Here is a 20,287-nt window from a genome sequence, read left to right as displayed (position 1 = left end):
CAACCACCTCTGGCCGTAATAGCGGCCTTCATACGCCTGGGCATTGAGTCAAACAGAGCTTGGATGGCTTGTACAGGTACAGCTGCACATGCAGCTTCAACACGATACCACAGTTCATCAAGAGTAATGACTGGCGTATTGTGACGAGCCAGTTGCTCGGCCACCATTGACCAGACGTTTTCAATTGGTGAGAGATCTGGAGAATGTGCTGGCCAGGGCATCAGTCGAACATTTTCTGTATCCAGAAAGGCCTATACAGGACTTGCAACATGAGGTCGTGCATCATCGTGCTGAAACGTAGGGTTTCGCAGGGATCGAATGAAGGGTAGAGCCACAGGTCGTAACACATCTGAAATGTAACGTCCACTGTTCAAAGTACCGTCAACGCGAACAAGAGGTGACGGAGACGTGTAACCAATGGCACCCCACACCATCACGCCGGGTGATACGCCAGTATGGCGATGACGAATACACGCTTCCAATGTGCGTTCACCGCGATGTCGCGGTAGATTTTATTATTTTCCAGATTGATAAACAAATACTCTGTTAGAAGGGAAGGCCCCAGATATGGCCAACCAGCCGCACGGTTAAGGGCGCCTTGTCACGGTTCCCGCAGTCCCCCCGTCGGAGGTTCGAGTCCTCCCTCAAGCATGGGTGTGTGTTGTGCTTATCGTAAGTTAGTTTACGTTAGATTAACTAGTGTGTATGCTTAGGAACCCATGATCTCAGCAGTCTGGTACCATTCGACCTTACCACAGATTTCCAAATTTTCCATGGCCAACCGATTCGCCTATATTTTGGAAGTAGCTTGTGTACAACCGAAAATGAACGACCCTTAAGATATGTTGGCTCAACATCTCTCCGGTTTTGAGAAAATCACCCGTAAAGTGCATGACCACCAACGACTCAAAATTGACGGAATCGAGAGATAATTGAAAAGTAAGCATTTTTCGTTATCATATACGACGTCCGCAGACGCACATTTTTCTAGAAATCGCTACTGCTGCTTAGGTATCCACAAGCTAAACGCTGTTGAACGAAAGCGCCGCTGAGGTAGCTAGCGAGGCATCTCGATGTGGAGGAGAGAACCTGTGTTCGATTCTCTAATGCATTATATACTTTTTTTCGGTATCGAAATTTGTAGGACAAGACGGTTAACAAGATAATCAGTAAGGAATAGTAAGAAAGTGGCAAACAATTTTCTCAAACGACCTGGATTGCTGAAGAATTATAAAGTAAGCCTACTTGTGTGAAAACACTTCCGAGTAAAATTGCTGAGAATTCATCAGGTAGGACCACAAACAGCTGACTGCGCGATGCTTGTTTACAGCGAGGAGCGGTACAGAACTTCCTTTGGAGATTTCAAAATTGCAGTGTTCTTCTGGAAACCTCGTGGCAATTGCACAACGGCGCGGATGTAACAACAACAGACAGCATAATTCGTCATCAACTCTCAGCACTGATTTATCAGCCATGTTATTGTATGTGCTGTATGAATTAAAATTAATTCCCGAAGAAGGAATATTTTTGAATAAAAACCAACTTTGTTTTCTGCCAAATCTTCAGAAGGAAAGTTCTAGTTGCGCGAAGAAGCATTCGTTAAATGTTCTTGATGCAGCGAGTATATCTGCTTCGAATGTTTACATAGAAGTACCGTCTATGTAGTTGATCGAAGGAAAATGAGGATACGTAACAGAGTGGGTGAAAGACCCACTGTAAGGCGAGCACGATTAAAATTTTAATTTTTTACTAATCCAAGTCATTTGAGAAATTTATTTGCCTACTTGAGGACAATATTATGGAAATGGAAAAGGATGTAGATGAAAATGAAATGGGAGATACGATACTGCGTGAAGAGTTTGACAGAGCACTGAAAGACCAGAGTCGAAACAAGGCCACCGGAGTAGACAACATTCCATTGGAACTACTGACGGCCTTGGGAGAACCAGTCCTGACAAAACTCTACCATCTAGTGAGCAGGATGTATGAAACATGCGAAATACCCTCAGACTTCAAGAAGAATATAATAATTCCAATCCCAAAGAAAGCGGGTGTTGACAGATGTGAAAATTACCGAACTATCAGTTTAATAAGCCACAGCTGCAAAATACTGACAAGAATTCCTTACAGACAAATGGAAAAAACTAGTAGAAGCCGACCTTGGGGAAGATCAGTTTGGATTCCGTAGAAAGACTGGAACACGTGAGGCAATACTGACCTTACGACTTGTCTTAGAAGAAAGATTAAGGAAAGCCAAACCTACATTTTTAGCATTTGTAGACTTAGAGAAAACTTTTGACAATGTTGACTGGAATACTCTCTTTCAAATTCTAAAGGTGGCAGGGGTAAAATACAGGGAGCGAAAGGCTATTTACAGTTTGTACAGAAACCAGATGGCAGTTATAAGAGTCGAGGGACATGAAGGGAATCAGTGGTTGGGAAGGGAGTAAGACAGGGTTGTAGCCTCTCACCGATGTTGTTCAATCTGTGTATTGAGCAAGCAGTAAAGGAAACAAAAGAAAAATTTGGAGTAGGTATTAAAATCCATGGAGAAGAAATAAAAACTTTGAGGTTCGCTGATGACATTGTAATTCTGCAAAGGACTTGGAAGAGCAGTTGAATGGAATGCACAGTGTCTTGAGAGATGAAAATCAACAAGAGCAAAACGAGGATAATGGAATGTAGTAAAATTAAGTCAGGTGATGCTGAGGGAATTAGATTAGGAAATGAGGCACTTAAAGTAGTAAAGGAGTTTTGCTATTTGGGGAGCAAAATAACTGATGATGGTCGAAGTAGAGAGGATATAAAATGTAGACTGGCAATGGCAAGGAAAACGTTTCAAAGAAGAGAAATTTGTTAACATCGAGTATAGATTTAAGTGTCAGGAAGTCTTTTCTGAAAGTATTTGTATGGAGTGTAGCCATGTATGGAAGTGAAACATGGACGATAAATAGTTTGGACAAGAAGAGAATAGAAGCTTTCGAAATGTGGTGCTACAGAAGAATGCTGAAGATTAGATGTGTAGATCACATAGCTAATGAGGAAGTATTGAATAGGATTGGGGAGAAGAGAAGTTTGTGGCACAACTTGATCAGAAGAAGGGATCGGTTGGTAGGACATGTTCTGAGGCATCAAGGGATCACCAATTTAGTATTGGAGGGCAGCGTGGAGGGTAAAAATCGTAGAGGGAGACCAAGAGATGAATACACCAAGCAGATTCAGAAGGATGTAGGTTGCAGTAGGTACTGGGAGATGAAGAAGCTTGCACAGGATAGAGTAGCATGGAGAGCTGCATCAAACCAGTCTCAGGACTGAAGACCCCAACAACAACAAACCTTGTTATTATTCCTTGTTGATTACCTTATTAACGCTATTCCTACCAACTTTGTTAAGGAAAAAAATACAAGTGAAAGAAACTGCATAATGCATTAGGGGATCGAACACCGGCTTTCTACTCCCAAGCGAGATGCCTCGGTCGCTACACCAGCGACGCTTTCCTTGAACAGTGTTTTCCTAATGGGTAGATAAATGGCAGTCGTAACAGTTTCTTTCCTAGGTATCTAGGAAAACACGGGGTTACGAACCCTACACATGATGATAAAAATGCTCAGTTTTCAATTATCTATTAATTCCGTGAATTGTGCGTCGATTACGTGTCATGTACTTTAGGGGTGGTTTTCTGTAAAACGAGGAGGAGGAGTGGGAGAGGGAGGTTGTTGAGCCAAAATCTTTTACTGTCTTTCACTTCAACTTGTACACATGCGACCTGCTGAATATGAGCTGAATCGGTTGGTCGTGTCGGAGGACTTCTCATTGTTTGTGTAACTCATGAAGACATTGTGAACTTTCGCCATTAACACGGAGGCTCACGGTGATACGACGCCTAAAAATATTCAGCTATCCTAATTTTACACCGAGGTGACAAGTCATGTGACACCTCCTAATATCGAGTCGGACATCCTTTTACCCGGCGTAGCGGAGCAGCTAGACGTGGCATCGACTCAACAAGTCGTTGGAAACCCCCTGCAGAAATATTAAGCCCTTCTGCCTTTATTCATGTCAATGTTTTTGTAGCTGTTGCCGGTGCAAGATTTTGTGCAAGAAACTGACCTCTTGATTATGTTCCATAAATGTTCGACGGGATTCATGTCGGGCGATCTGGGTGGCCAAATCATTCCCTCGATTTGTCCAGAATGTTCTTCAAAGGAAACTCGAACAATTGTGTCCCTATGACATGGCACATTGTCATCCATAAAAATTCCTTCGTAGTTTGGGAACATGAAGTCCATGAATGGCTGCAAATGGTCTCCAAGTAGCACAACCTAACAATTTCCAGTCAATGATCGCTTCAGTTGCACCAGAGGACTCAGTCCATTCCGTGTAAGCACAGCCCCCCCCCCCCCCACACCGTTATGGAGCCACCACCAGCTTGGACAGTGTCCTGTTGGCAACTTGGGTCCTTGGCTTCGTAGGATCTGCGTCACGCTCTAATCCTACTATGAGCTCTTACTAACTGAAAGTGGGACTCGTTTGACTAGGTCACGGTTTTCCAGTCCTCTAGGGTCCAACCGAGATGGTCACGAGCCCAGGAGAATCGCTGCAGGCGATGTCGTGCTGTGAGCAAAGGCACTCGCGTCGATCACCTGCCACTGTAGCCCATTAACGCTAAATTTCGCCATACTGTCCTAACCGACTCGTTCGTCGTACATCATACATTGATTACTACGCTATTTCACGCAAAGTTGCTTGTCTGTTAGCACTGACAACTCTATGCAAACGCCGCTGCTCTCGGTCGTTAAGTGAAGACCATCAATGACAGCATTGTCCGTGGTGGGTAGTAATACCTGAAATTTGGTTTTCTCGGCTCCCTCTTGACACTGTGGAACTTGGATTATTGAATTCCCTAAGGATTGCCCAGACGGAATGCCCCATGCATCTAGCTCCAACTACACTCATGCTTATAAATTAAGGATAATTGCAGAATGTGGTGCCACACTACGTGGCACTACATAAAACTGGTGCTAATAGCATAGGCACATAGGAAACACACACGACACACATCTGTAAGTCCACGGTATTGGTGATAAGTTGAGAAAACCGTCCTGAAGCACATGTGCTACGAAACGCCACTGTTTCCTGCGCATGTACGCCGACATCAATATGGGATATGATCACCATGCACACGTACACAGGCCGCACAATGGGTTGGCATACTCTGGATCAGGTGGTCGAGCAACTGCTGATGTATGGCCTCCTATTCTAACAACAGTGCTTGTCGTAGCTCCTGAAGTGTCCTAGGGGTTTGAAGACATGTAAAGATTCGTCGACCGAAAGCATCCCAGACGTGCTCGATGGGGTTTAGGTCTGGAGAATAGGCAGGCCACTCCATTCGCCTGATATCTTCTGTTTCAAGGTACTCCTCCGCGATGGCAACTCGGTGGGGCGGTGAGTTATCATCCATCAGGAGGAAGGTGGGACCCACTGCACCCCTGAAAAGGCGGACATACTGGTGCAAAGTGACCTCCCCATACACCTGATCCGTTACAGTTCCTCTGTCAAAGACATGCAGGGGTGTACGAGCACCAATCATAATCCCACCCCACACCATCAAACCACGACCTCCGTACAGGTCCCTTTCAAGGATATTAAGGGGTTGGTATCTGGTATTCCTGGTTCATGCCAGATGAAAACCCAGCAACAATCAGTGTTCAGACTATACCTGGACTCATCTGTGAACATAACCTGGGACCACTGTTCCAATGACCATGTAGTGTGTTCTTGACACCAGGCTTTACGGGCTCTCCTGTGACCAGGGGTCAGTAGAATACACCTTGCAGGTCTCCGGGCGAATAAACCATGTCTGTTCAGTCGTCTGTAGATTGCGTGTCTGGAGATAACTGTTCCAGTGGCTGCGGTGAGGTCCCGAGCAAGGCTACCTGCAGTATTCCGTAGCCGTCTGCGGGCACTGATGGTGATATATCGGCCTTCTTGTGGTGTTGTACACTGTGTACGACCCATACTGTATCGCCTGGACACGTTTCCTGTCTTCTGGAATTGTTGCCATAATCGTGAGATCACACTTTGTGACACTGGGAGGGCCCGTGCTACGACCTGTTGTGTTTGGCCAGCCTCCAGTCGCCCTAGTATTCTACCCCTCGTAACGTCATCAATGTGTGTTATTTGAGCCATTTTCAACACATAGTCACCATTAGCAGGTCTGAAAACGACTGTACACTTACTCACTGCACCGTACTCTGACATGCACCAACACACCTCTGTGTATTTGGACTGTTGCCAGCGCCACCGTGTGACGACCGCAGGTCAAATACACCTCACGGTCATATCCTGAGGTGATCTAACCCGCAAACCGCCCATCAGAGCGTTGTTTCACCATGTATCAGCATTATCCTTAATTTATGAGCATGAATGTATTATTCTGTTAACTCCCGTCGTGCGGCCATAATCACGTCGGAGACCTTTTTACATGAATCATCTGTGTGCAATGGAAAAATATCTATTGTGACAACTTCACATGGCATACATTTTTTTTTAACCAGGGTGGTATACGCCATTGCTTGTATTTTATTGCATCGTATTGAACTGGGGACCTAGAAACGACGGAGAGGCTTCGTCCCCACCGTAGACCTCAGTGGTACACAACTCCACAACAGGCTACAGCAGTCCACTCACCCCACCGCCGCCTCACACCGAACCCAGGGTTATTGTGCGGTTCGGCCCCCAGTGGACCCCCGCCTCCGGGAACATCGCACACCAGACGAGTGTAACCCCAGTGTTTGCGTGGTAGAGTACGTATGGTGTGCGTGTTCGTGGAAACAATGTTTGCACAGCAATCGCCGACATAGTGCAACTGAGGAGGAATACTGGGAACCAGCCTGCATTCTCCGAGGGAGATGGAAAACCGCCTTAAAAACCGACACACCGGACCTCGACACTAATTCGCCGGGCGGATTAGTGCCGGGGACCGGCACACCTTCCCACCCAGAAAGCGCCATTGCTTACTTGAAAAAGTTAGAAATTTGATACTTAACGCCGTAATACAGGCTTAACCAAGTAGAAAACTACGTTAAAAACATGAAAAACAACGTCGAAAACATGAAAACATGTTAGAGCAGTAAGTGCGCAGCACCATTTTCCTGACCCAACAATGCCCGGCTTGAGCCTACAGCATCCAGATTTAGGTTTCCCGAAGCTTCCATGAATCGAGTAAAGCGAATACCAGAGTAGCTTCTTTGATAAGCACTCGACCCACACCTTTCACACCCTCGCCTAATCCGAACTGGTGCTCAATCCCAACGACCTCGTTGTCGGCGGCATGTTTATTCCCAATCGTCTTTTTTCTTCCTTGAAAATTTTATTGATTCTTTATCAGCTACACTGTGCAAATCATTAAGGTCTAATTCCGTTTCAACTTTCTGCAATCCGGAAACGTAACAAAAGGGGGATAAGCGGGTAGGAAGAATGTCTTGGGCTCAGCGTCCCGTTGTTAACGGTGTAATTCGAGACAAAAAATGAAATCTATGTATGGCATTTTTGGCTAGGGGGCCCCTTCTGACGTGTTTGGCTCCCTGGGGCAAGATTTTTTATTTGACACGACTTCGGCGATTTGCTTGTCGATGATGATGAGGACAAAACACACTCAGGCCCGGGCAGAGAAAATCCCCACCCCGGCCTGCAATCGAACCCAGAGCCCCGATACTAAGTGTCAGTAACGCTAACCACAACTCCAATAGCTGCAACCATTCGAGACAGATTACAGATCCGAACGTAGCACAACATTGGCTTAGTGCTTTCCAAAGGCACCGTTCTAGCATCTGCGTCGTGTTAAGGATGCCATAGATAACCTAAATCTGGATGATTGGACAGGGATTTGAATCCCACTCTTTCTGAATGTGTGTCTAATATTCTAACGACCATACCACCTCTTTTGATCTAACAGAGTGAAATAATGCAGTAGTAAAGACTGTGCCTTTGCTTCTTTGAACATGAACATTGAATTACACCAGCGTTCTGTTCCTGATCGTCAACCGATTTCTTTGTAGTGCATTCTGTTTAGATGCAAGACGTTCTTTCAGTATCCTTTGAAATCGAGAAATATAAGTATACTGAGCACGAAATAGGTATTCCCCTCACGTACTGCCTGGTATTATTGGAATCTGACATGGGATAATAGCGATTAGAGAACCGCATAGAACGAAGAGGCACAGTGTTAAATCACTGGTGCCATACTCGGTAAAAGCAAGGTTTAAATGCTGGTGCAGCTCTCCAAATTTAGATTTTCCACACTTTTGTAAATCACATCGATCGACTGCCACGATGCACCCCCTCAAGGTAGCTACTGGCAGTTCCTCCTCCAACAAACAGAGCAGTTGAGCCGGTGGTTAAGAGGACGGGGACTCAGTTTCCCGTCTAGCTATCCGGATTTAGATTTTCCAGGACTTCCATCAATCGATCAGAATGAAAGCCGGAACAGTTCCTTTCTAAAAGACAAAGTGATTTTCTTCCCCACCTCTCTCGTAGCTCAGCTTGTGCTCCGTTTATGGCGACCTAGTCACCGACGGGATGCTAAATCCCATAAATCACTCCTTTTTCTATCCGAGATTGTCCTCCGTCTGTCATCGACTCGATACTGACGAAACGTTAAGCTCTATAATTCCTTCCTTATTCCGAATAGCTGCCAAAACATAAAAGATTTAAATTTTGCTTTATTTCTGTAAATCGGTCCGGATGGATGATGCGAGGCTTCTTTTAGTCGACGCAACGATCAGCTGCCTCTGCTGTGTGAGCTCTGCCTCGAATGACCTTTCTGTTTATGGAACTACGGGTCCCAGTTATCTGTATTTATTCTTTGATGAACCGTTGGGACTGGAATCATTGTATTAACGCTGGACATGCACGAGCTGATCTTCATTATCAACTGTGCTTCCGTTCTAGGGACAGTAAACACGGGATCTCTGAGTGTACAAGGACTTGAGGTGTGACCTGTTTTCCTACGGTAAATACGCCTCGCCGAGTACACAGTACCTTACATTGCAACAATGGGTGACAACTGCCTCTCCTCAAAGCGCTTCCTTGCCAAGTGTTGCCTGACAACCAAGGTAGTAAGAGCTTGCTGTCTCCTACGTGAGATCGACGGACGTTGCCTAGCACTGGGAGCCACTCGGCAAACATAGGCAGAAGCGTACCACCTACAATATGCATGGCCTATCGAAGCTGATCCTCCACTGGGTAACTTCGGCAACTGTTAAGCTATACACCCATGAGCCAAAAGCATTATGACCACTGCCCATCACGAGGTTGAGTGCCTTCTGGTGGTGTTGCGATCATGTGACGCAGTATAAGCGGAAGAGAGACAAATGGGCAGTCATTGTAGCGAGGCTACGGGCCGCAAATGAAGAAATCCACTTATGTAAGCGGTTTCGACAAAGGACACATTGTTGTGAGGCTGCAGCTGAAAACGAGAATCTCTGAAGGTGCGAAGCTGCTCGACTGTTTGCGTAGTACCGTTGTGAGCACTTATGGAAAGCGGTTGAAGTATAGTGGAAGAACACGTAGGCCGTGTGGTACTGGACGTCCACTTCTCGTGACAAAACGTAGAGGTCGGAGGAAACCCCACTGTGTTATCCAGGATTGGCAGCAATCTGTGGCAGATCTGACGACAGAGTACAATGTAGGAGAAGGCACAAGTGTTTCTGAGCTCACCGTTCAAAGGCCATTGTTGAACATGGGGCTCCACGTCAGACGACTCCTACGTGTTCCTCTGTTAATCCAACGACATCGTCAGTTACGACTGCAGTGGGCACAGCATCACTGAGTTTTCACTGTGGATCAATAGAAACGTGTGGCCTGTCGAATAAATCGGATTTCTTCTTACACCAGGTCAATGATTGGGTCCTTACACGCGCTCAGCCAGGCGAATGGGTGCTTAAAACGTGCACCGCGCCACAGATGCGGGCCGGTGAGGGCAGAATAGTGCTATGGGGTACATTGAATTGGGGATCTAGGGGGCCTATAGAAGGATTCGAAGACACCATGACAGCACTGAACTACGTGTACATTATTGCGGACCACCTGCATCCCATCATGATTGAAGTCTTCCCTGATGGCGATGACATCTACCAGCAGGATAACTCTCCGCAGCAAAAGGCCAGAATCGTGCTGCAATGGTCTGAGAAGCATGATAGTGAACTCACATTGATGTCTTAGCCAGCTAATGCCCCTAATAGGGAGCCAGTTGCGTACCCACAAACGACCGTCCTGTAATTTGCTGTAATTTAGTGACCTGTGAGTAGACATGCTCCTGGACACCTATCAAGGATTTGCAGACTCTATGCCAAGCAGAATCGGCGCTGTACTGTGTTTCAAAAGTGGATCAACGTGCTATTAAATAAGTGGCCATAATCGTTTTGGCTCTGAAGGGTACTCGACTGACGAATAAACTAAAGCGAATGCTGTTGTACTCAGAGTCTTCCGGTCGGCTCTCTTCGAAATTCCATTTAGTTCGTGGAAAAAATTATTGCTGCTCTTCATTATCGTAGCTGTTTTCTGAAGATGGATCAGCTTTGTTGAGAGGGCAATGCTTGAAACCTTCAACGACTACTGTAACACAATATTCTCGAAAGATAACACACAAACCCGAGAGCGTCCTGGTACTTGTGCACGAGACAGGGTCTGAAATCGAGGGCAGCAGAGCAAAACCAAAAACAATGAATTTTGTTTTCTGACGTTCCTTCACAAATAAAAACTCAGTGGTATTGGCACAATCTAACTCTCGCACCACCATAGGCGCCCACAACGGGAGGGGCAAGAGGGAACCACTTGCCCCACACCCCGCCATCACCACCTATGGAATATACAGGGTGTAAATTTTAAGTTGACAAACCAGACTAACTCGAAAAATAAGCTTCACACGAAGAAATGTGTAGAATCCAAAGTTCATTATTTTCGAGGGGGGACATCTGCTGGTGTTAAAATTAGCCTGCCACCCCAGCCCCCTGGGGGTGGAGCTGGAGGAAACTTTAAACTTTCAAATGGGAACCCCCATTTTTTACTGCATAAGCAGATTCTACATAAAAACTACGTACATTTTGTCTTAAACATTTGTTTTGATTCCTGTTAGTTGGCGCTGTGATCCAAGAAAATCCATGTTCTCTTTTGTGCGTGGAAAATGGTTACTGATAAATAAAAAATACTTATTCACTTCGTAAATATTGATTCGCTAAAACTAAAACTCTCCATCTCTCCCCATAAAATGGTTCAAATATGTGGAGTGTTACACCCTACTGCTATTGCATACGTAGGTGTCTTCCAGCGCCACGCTGCATACTGAAGCAACGGCGGAAACATACCATTGAGAACCAGTGAGTCTCTGTTTACTCACACCAGCGAATTGCTTTAGTAAACATAGTTAAGTGGATCAGCGAAGATGGAGCAAGAGCCGTGTACGAGAAATTAGCTTGTCTCTGGCAAACTATCTGTGTCTGTAGCCAAAGTCGAGGTAGATCTGTGCGTTGGTACTCGACTCGGAACTAGCCTGTTCGAGTCACCACCACTATTTTTGCATCAAGGGTGAAAAGTTCCTGATCACCACACTTTGCGCCAATGTCCTGAATTAATTGTGGATGGCGTTCCGTCCATCAGATGAGGGCGTTAAGCTCGGCTCTCCCCTTGCTGTCATTTGATGAGAGTAGGGTATGTGTGGCGCAAGGTATCAACCTCCCCCTTATCTCATCATACAACAACTCATGACTCCACGCTATACGCACAGTCACCTACACTCAACAGATACACTTAAGACACAATGCACGGAAAGAGGACATTCTGCAATTAGGCCTCTCGCAGTCTCCCAGCCAACAATGTCAGTTTGATGAACTAATAATTCAGTGCATGTTAAACCTCACGAACGCCTGGGACAACATCGCTCTTATAAGTAATATATTGCAAAAATATTTTTTCTGCTTTTACACTCCTGGAAATTGAAATAAGAACACCGTGAATTCATTGCCCCAGGAAGGGGAAACTTTATTGACACATTCCTGGGGTCAGATACATCACATGATCACACTGACAGAACCACAGGCACATAGACACAGGCAACAGAGCATGCACAATGTCGGCACTAGTACAGTGTATATCCACCTTTCGCAGCAATGCAGGCTGCTATTCTCCCATGGAGACGATCGTAGAGATGCTGGATGTAGTCCTGTGGAACGGCTTGCCATGCCATTTCCACCTGGCGCCTCAGTTGGACCAGCGTTCGTGTTGGACGTGCAGACCGCGTGAGACGACGCTTCATCCAGTCCCAAACATGCTCAATGGGGGACAGATCCGGAGATCTTGCTGGCCAGGGTAGTTGACTTACACCTTCTAGAGCACGTTGGGTGGCACGGGATACATGAGGACGTGCATTGTCCTGTTGGAACAGCAAGTTCCCTTGCCGGTCTAGGAATGGTAGAACGATGGTTTCGATGACGGTTTGGATGTACCGTGCACTATTCAGTGTCCCCTCGACGATCACCAGAGGTGTACGGCCAGTGTAGGAGATCGCTCCCCACACCATGATGCCGGGTGTTGGCCCTGTGTGCCTCGGTCGTATGCAGTCCTGATTGTGGCGCTCACCTGCACGGCGCCAAACACGCATACGACCATCATTGGCACCAAGGCAGAAGCGACTCTCATCGCTGAAGACGACACGTCTCCATTCGTCCCTCCATTCACGCCTGTCGCGACATCACTGGAGGCGGGCTGCACGATGTTGGGGCGTGAGCGGAAGACGGCCTAACGGTGTGCGGGACCGTAGCCCAGCTTCATGGAGACGGTTGCGAATGGTCCTCGCCGATACCCCAGGAGCAACAGTGTCCCTACTTTGCTGGGAAGTGGCGGTGCGGTCCCCTACGGCACTGCGTAGGATCCTACGGTCTTGGCGTGCATCCGTGCGTCGCTGCGGTCCGGTCCCAGGTCGACGGGCACGTGCACCTTCCGCCGACCACTGGCGACAACATCGATGTACTGTGGAGACCTCACGCCCTACGTGTTGAGCAATTCGGCGGTACGTCCACCCGGCCTCCCGCATGCCCACTATACGCCCTCGCTCAAAGTCCGTCAACTGCACGTACGGTTCACGTCCACGCTGTCGCGGCATGCTACCAGTGTTAAAGACTGCGATGGAGCTCCGTACGCCACGGCAAACTTGCTGACACTGACGGCGGCGGTGCACAAATGCTGCGCAGCTAGCGCCATTCGACGGCCAACACCGCGGTTCCTGGTGTGTCCGCTGTGCCGTGCGTGTGATCATTGCTTGTACAGCCCTCTCGCAGTGTCCGGAGCAAGTATGGTGGGTCTGACACACGGTGTCAATGTGTTCCTTTTTCCATTTCCAGGAGTGTAGTTTCGTAAATAACAAACACAAAAAATGGTTCAAATGGCTCTGAGCACTATGGGACTTAACATCTGTGGTCATCAGTGCCCTAGAACTTAGAACTACTTAAACCTAACTAACCTAAGGACATCACACACATCCATGCCCGAGGCAGGATTCGAACCTGCGACCGTAGCAGTCGCGCGGTTCCGGACTGCGCGCCTAGAACTGCTAGACCACCGCGGCCGGCAAACACAAAAACTTACCATATACGCGATGACGTCGTACCCTTTATCGATAAGCCAGCGGAGGATACATGAAGTGTCCAGTCCTCCGCTATACGCTAGAACGACGGTGTTCTTCTGTGTTGACATCACCGACTGAAACATTAACATGACTTTATTAGTTTTCTTGCAAGAATGTGTTACAAAGTATATTTTCAATGTATCATCTTCGAAACACGTAATCTTTGATTTCTTAGTTTAAGAGGATAAAATGTTCAGTCGATAAGGAGTCATTTTGAACAGCTAGATAATTACAGAGAAGGAAACTGGCAGTGGCCTTTACACAGAAATGACCTGGACACTTGCATGAAGAGCCTAAATCGTGTTAACCGGACAGAGATTATTACTCCACTCTCTATGATACGAGTTCCGTAGTCCGCCGAGACACCTCGAAAGCTGTAATAAAGACATAATGTTTGTACACGAAGAGAAAACTATTTTTCTTCAATGTCGTGACGACGACTGAATGAAACAAGTCCCTTTTTTTTAATATCGTGATTCGTGGGCAGTGAGGGAATCCATAACGTCCTTTATATCGGTGTCTAGTCTGCTCCCAATAGCAGAAAACCAACTTCGGGATTAAAATTTCTGTACAGTAATCTACATCTACATTTGTACTCTGGGAATTATGACGGAGAGTACCTACCACCGAAACGTACGTTAAAATTTCTTCCCGTGCTTATATGCTTGTCTGCACTCTGCAATTACACAAATTTTCTCCATGTGATACCTCCGGTAATGGTACGTAGGGGATTATAATGCATTCCTAGATTTCTCGCTTAAAGCCTGTTCTTGAAACTTTGTAGGTAGGTTTTCACACCGTAGTTTGTGTCTATCTTCAAGAAATTGACACTGTAGTTTTTTCTGCATCTCCGTGACCCATGCATCAAAAAATCTGTAGCCATTCGTGCTGCTCTTACTTATAAACGTTAAATGTCCCTCTTTAGTCCTATTTGGTACGGGTCCCACACGGATCATTAATGTACAATATTAAGACACAGGCTCCTACACACTTCCCAGGGAAACATTTGAAGTTAGCTCTACACCTGTCGGTGACTCTCCTTTCAAGACACCACGCTGTATCCTCCCTGCCAAGAAACCTTCAGTCACAAATTTCGCTTGATATCCCATATGCTCCTACTTTCGGTGATAAGCGTAGGCACGATATTATTCAAATTCTTTTAAAATCCAATAATCGCTGCATCCACCTGACTACCTTGATCCATGGCTTTCATGTGAGAATAAAAACGGGAGTTGGGTTTCACATCATTGATGTTTTCGGAATCTGTAGTGGTTGGTATGGAGGACATCATTCCGTCCGAGATATCTCATTACCTTTGAGCTGAGAATATGTTCTCGGGTTCTGCAACAGATGGATGTCGATGAGATTACGGTAGTGTTGTGGAATGTGGATCATTTCTGCTACCCTTTTTGTACGCGGGTTTGACCTGTGCTTTTTTTCCAACTAGTAAGCATACTTTTTTGTTCGAGGGTTTTGTATTGTATTGTATGGGAATGTGGACCTAGAAACGACGGAGAGGCTTCGTCCCCGCCGTAGCCCACAGTGCTACACAACCCCACAACAGGCTACAGCAGTCCACTCACCCCACCGCCACCCCACACCGAGCCCAGTTTTATTGTGCGGTTCGGCCCCCAGTGGACCCCCCCAGGAACGTCTCACACCAGACGAGTGTAACCCCAATGACTTCGTGGTAGAGTAGTTATGGTGTATGCATACGCGGAGAAACTGTTTGCGCAGCAATCGCCGACATAGTGTAACTGAGGCGCAATAAGGGGAACCAGCCCACATTCGCCGAGGCAGATGGAAAACCGCCTTAAAAAGCATCCACAGACTGGCCTGCACACCGCATCTCGACACTAACCCGCCGGGCGGATTCGTGCCAAGATTCGGCACGCCTTCCCGCTCGGAAAGCAGCGCGTTAGACCGCACGGCTAACCGGGCGGGCTAAAAGAGGGTTTTACTCAGCCACAAATTCTGTATAGAATCTGATAGGGATTCCATCGGACCGTGGAACATTTTTCAGTTTTAGAATATTCAGTTCTTTCTCGGTGTCACTGGCACTAATATCTACATCGCTAAGCATTATGGTGGCGTGATAATTAAATTGTAGTACTACACCTGAATTTTTCTTTGTAAAGGAAAACTTGAAATGCACTACAGTTTTTTTCATTTGCTTCGCTGTCCTCGGTTTCAGTCTCTGTGCCATCCATGAATGTCTGGACATTAACTTCGGAGCCACTGACAGCCTTTACATATTATCAGAATTGTCTGAGAGATCTTTCAACAATAGTCTTCAACAGTAATCGTTGAAGGCTCCACACATTGCCTTCTTGACAACCAAACGTGTGTCATTCAGCTACTCTCTATCTATAGCGCCATGCTTTGTTTTGTACCTATTACGCAATAGTCTCAGTTTCTTTAGAAGTTTGTTTAGAGTGACTGTATACAATGGAGGGTCCCCCATATCACGAACTGTTCTACTATGTACATATCTGTCAAGTGCATGGTCAATTATTCTAACATGAGCAGTAGTTCTTCTACGTGTTCCTACACAGGGGTAAATGTCTGAAGTTACACAACCCCTTTGTCTAGTTTACTGAACATATAAATCCTTCTACTTGTTTTAGTTAGCCTATTTACTTTGGTAATCACTGTTGCTACAACTGCCTCAGATCACTGATACCAGTTTCATGGTGAACGTACTCAAAGAGGTCAGGTCTGTAAGTTGCAGTTAGATCCAATATATTTCCATCATGAGTGGGCGTCTGAACTATCCGCTCTAGGTAGTATTCATAAAATGCATTTAGTATTGCCCATCACTTACAAAACTGTATGTAACTATCCAAATCGATTGCTGGATGATGAAAGTCTCCTCTGATGATGACAGTATGCTTGGGGAACATACGTGTTAGCGAAATGACGTTTTCTTTAAATTTTTTGATTGCAGTTGAGGGTGAGTCTTGTGGCTGATAGAAGGATATAAATTTTTGTTTCGGGGGATTTTGGTTTCTTGTCTGCTGCGATAAGAACAGCACCCTTATTTCTCATTAGTGTATCCTTTCGATATACGATTGAATTTTTCCTAATTTTTGCCAGCTTTCTACACCTAGTTTTACGTAGGCTCCGTCACTTTATAGGAGGGCTTGAAACCCTGGCACTATGAGCGAATGCTTCGGCAATTAATCACTAGGATTTAATACTGCACTCTGTGGGAGCCATTTTTTCTTATACCCACATCTGTGGGTCCCCTACAGCTATCGTTATCTGAACTGGATGGAGAGCTGCCTAGTCCATTAAAACTATTGCGTGCACCCCCACACACAGTCATCTACCTGGGTAGCAGAATCTCTGTGTAGTCCACACCTGACCCGGTTATAAGGGCCCTACATTTCTCAGCCCTATGGCGCAAGTCCAGGAACTCGCATACTAGCTTGTTACAGAGCCTTCGAAGTCTTTGGTTCAAGCCTTAATCAGTACTGGAGACAATGTTGTAGATTGTTAGTTTCGTTGAAACTCTGTGAGTAAGGCTGGTCTTCTCAACCGTCTGTGCCAATCATTGGAATGGTCCAAGTATGATCTCGCAGCCGAGCCAACTTCGTTTGTTGCGATGTGCGCCACAATCTGCAGTTGGCTGCATCCTGTTCCGTCAATGGCTGCCTGAATAGCCTCTTAACACGTTGAGTGAGGCCCCCAGGCTTACACACTGGGTGCATGTGGTGATCCTTCTCATCCCTTGCTGTCACTTCCTTAAATTGACAGTAATGTGCCACACGTTTGAACTGCCAATGGTTAATGGCTCCCTGTCCTTTTGCATTTGCATCCCCTTTTACAAAGGACGTGGCAGGTTTCTCAAGAGGTGAAGTGAGTGTCATTGGGCCATTTCAGTATTAATCGAAGACAACAGCTCTAATTTGTTCTCTAGGAAGGAAGGAGAGTTAGAGTTTGTAAGTAGGCTGTTTAGGTTTTTTATTGGTAACGCCGCCGCCATGTAGCGCTCTGTAAAAAAATCACTGGCTATGCCGTGTGCAGTCTGTGGCTGGTTTGCATTGTTGTCTGCCATTGTAGTGTTGGGCAGCGGCAGCTGGATGCTAACAGCGCGTAGCGTTGCGCAGTTGGAGGTGAGCCGCCAACAGTGGTGGACGTGGGGAGAGAGATGGCGGAGTTTTGAAATTTGTAAGAATTGATGTCAGATTATTAAGGTAAATACATTGTTTGTTCTCTATTAAAATCTTTCATTTGCTAACTGTGCCTATCTGTAGTTAGTGCCTTCTGTAGTTTGAATCTTTTATTTAGCTGGCAGTAGTGGTGCTCGCTGTATTGCAGTAGTTCGAGTAACGAAGATTTTTTGTGAGGTAAGTGATTTGTGAAAGGTATAGGTTAATGTTAGTCAGGGCCATTCTTTTGTAGGGATTATTGAAAGTCAGATTGCGTTGCGCTAAAAATATTGTGTGTCAGTTTAAGCACAGTCGTGTACAATTTTTCTACGGGTACGTTTCATATGTCGACCCTGCCAGGATACCTCAATGGAATCTTCTGATTTTTTCTTGTAGTTTGTGTAGTTAGTGTAGCCTTTGTTTACTGCTAGCGCGTAATCATAGAGAGAATTTCCTTTGTAGTTGCAGTCTTTCATTGTTGTACAGTAAAACAGTTGTGGCATGCATGTACATTTGCACCAAGTATTTCGCAGCTTCGCTTGCAATTAAGATATTATTTTCAGTGCTATGTTAATGTGTTCTCTTATTATTGCTCTTCAAATTGTGCTTTTATGTGTTATCGTGTGAAATATTGTGACAATAATGGCGTGTGAAAAACGTAACACTAGGCTCCAAAGTAAACTGAGAAATAATAGTGACGACGAGCGTCGCTTATCAGCACCACTGTGTAGTGAATTAACAGACATTCGAAGTAGTAATTTGGTAATTGTGCATAGGGAAATGGAGCGGGCGGCAAATAATGGTGTAGACAATGAAACAAGTAGTGAACAGGGAACAATTATCGATCAATCAGTCGGCAACAGCACGCCTCAGGAATCCTAAATGATAGAACACAATATTGCAAATACTGTAGACTTAGTTTATGGATCCTCACCGTTTTCTCAAATGAGTCAAGACACATTTTCTGCCTGTCAAAATGTAAATGTTGCCGGTGAAAATGCACTGCCAAAAAGCATAGAAAAACAGATTCCAGAGACTAATACATTATTATTGGAATTAATGCAACAAATGGAACAAAATCAGAAACAAATGGGACAAAAGCTTCAAAAGTTAGACACAATGGAACAAAATCTTCAAAAGTTAGACACAATGGAACAAAATCAGAGACAAACACAGCAAAAGCTTCAAAAGTTAGACACAATGGAACAAAATCAGAGACAAACACAGCAAAAGTTAGACACAATGGAACAAAATCTGAGACAAACACAGCAAAAGTTAGACGCAATGGAGCAAAAGCTTCAAAAGTTAGACTCAGTGGAACATACGCTTGAACAAACATGTGAAGATTTAACTACTGAATTACATAAAATCGAATCGAAATGTCAAAAAGTCTGTAATGACGTAAAAACACAAATTTGTGAGCATTTCCAACCTATTTTTTCGCGGCATGAAATTGCATTACAGAATCACGAAGCAGCCATAAAAGAACTGCAAACAATTGTTCATGAAAATCATAAGACCTTGCAAGCTAAAATTGACTCGTTGCATCTACCGATTCGGTTACGCTACTTGCAAAAACTCAAGAAAACTTAAAGGACACAGTAGATACTCTGTAAATTGGTTCAGAAAGACACATGGAGGACATTAGCTCATTATCAGAGAAAGTAGTTGAACTTTCGGATCAGCTAAATAATTTATCTACGAAGGTAGATGATAATCTGAATGACACAAAACCGGTAGTCTTTACTGACACAGAAGAGTTCTAACAAATTAGGAAATTCAAACAAAATCAAAATCAAATTAACACGCAACACCAAAGAGAAATCCGGGAAGTACAAGATCAGCTGACACAGGTAATACAAGAATTACGTATTTCAGAGGACTCTCGCACACCAATACGGGAAGAGGGACATAAAAATACGGAACTGCCACAAAATAATAACACAGGGCACTTTGGAGATTATGAAAGAAATTGGCAAAGTACACCGAATTTTGAGATGGAACCGCCGAAACGACGTAACAATGACCGACATGCGACCCGCCGACACGATGATTTTGACTATAAGCTGTTCATTACTACACGTAAATTCAAAACATTTAAGAATTCTGGCAACGACATTCATCCACAAGCGTGGCTTCATCAATTCTCTCATTGTTTCCCCACCAACTGGTCATTAGAGCACAGATTAGAATTTATGTGTGGCTATTTAGAGAATGAACCAGCTGTAAGAATGCGATCGGTCATTCACGATTGCCACAGTGAAGGAGAATTTTACCATGCCTTTCTCTCAGCATATTGGTCTCAAGCCACACAAGACCGAGTAAAACATGGCATCATAATGATGAAAAATTTCGAACAATCTGAATTTTCAAGTCTTGTGAAATATTTTGAAGACATGTTACATAAGAATCAGTATCTTTCAAACCCATACAGCCCGTCAGAACTCATCCG

At 45.2% G+C, this 20,287-nt stretch overlaps 1 protein-coding gene across 1 annotated transcript in view; it reads right to left on the bottom strand.

Annotated features, from left to right (window-relative positions):
* The window catches only part of LOC126298883 (argininosuccinate synthase), a 167,433-nt gene that overhangs the window by 108,293 nt on the left and 38,853 nt on the right, over window positions 1–20,287 (bottom strand). Inside the window, exon 2 of the mRNA XM_049990416.1 lies at window positions 13,642–13,755. Within this exon, the coding sequence (XP_049846373.1) occupies window positions 13,642–13,749 (108 nt within the window). The 5' untranslated portion in view covers window positions 13,750–13,755. The remainder of the gene's footprint in view (window positions 1–13,641; window positions 13,756–20,287) is intronic.

Source organism: Schistocerca gregaria, chromosome X (assembly GCF_023897955.1).
Source record: "Schistocerca gregaria isolate iqSchGreg1 chromosome X, iqSchGreg1.2, whole genome shotgun sequence".
Lineage (NCBI taxonomy): Eukaryota > Metazoa > Arthropoda > Insecta > Orthoptera > Acrididae > Schistocerca > Schistocerca gregaria.
The sequence above is the reverse complement of the archived record's forward strand: the minus strand, read 5'-3'. Positions and strand labels throughout refer to the sequence as shown.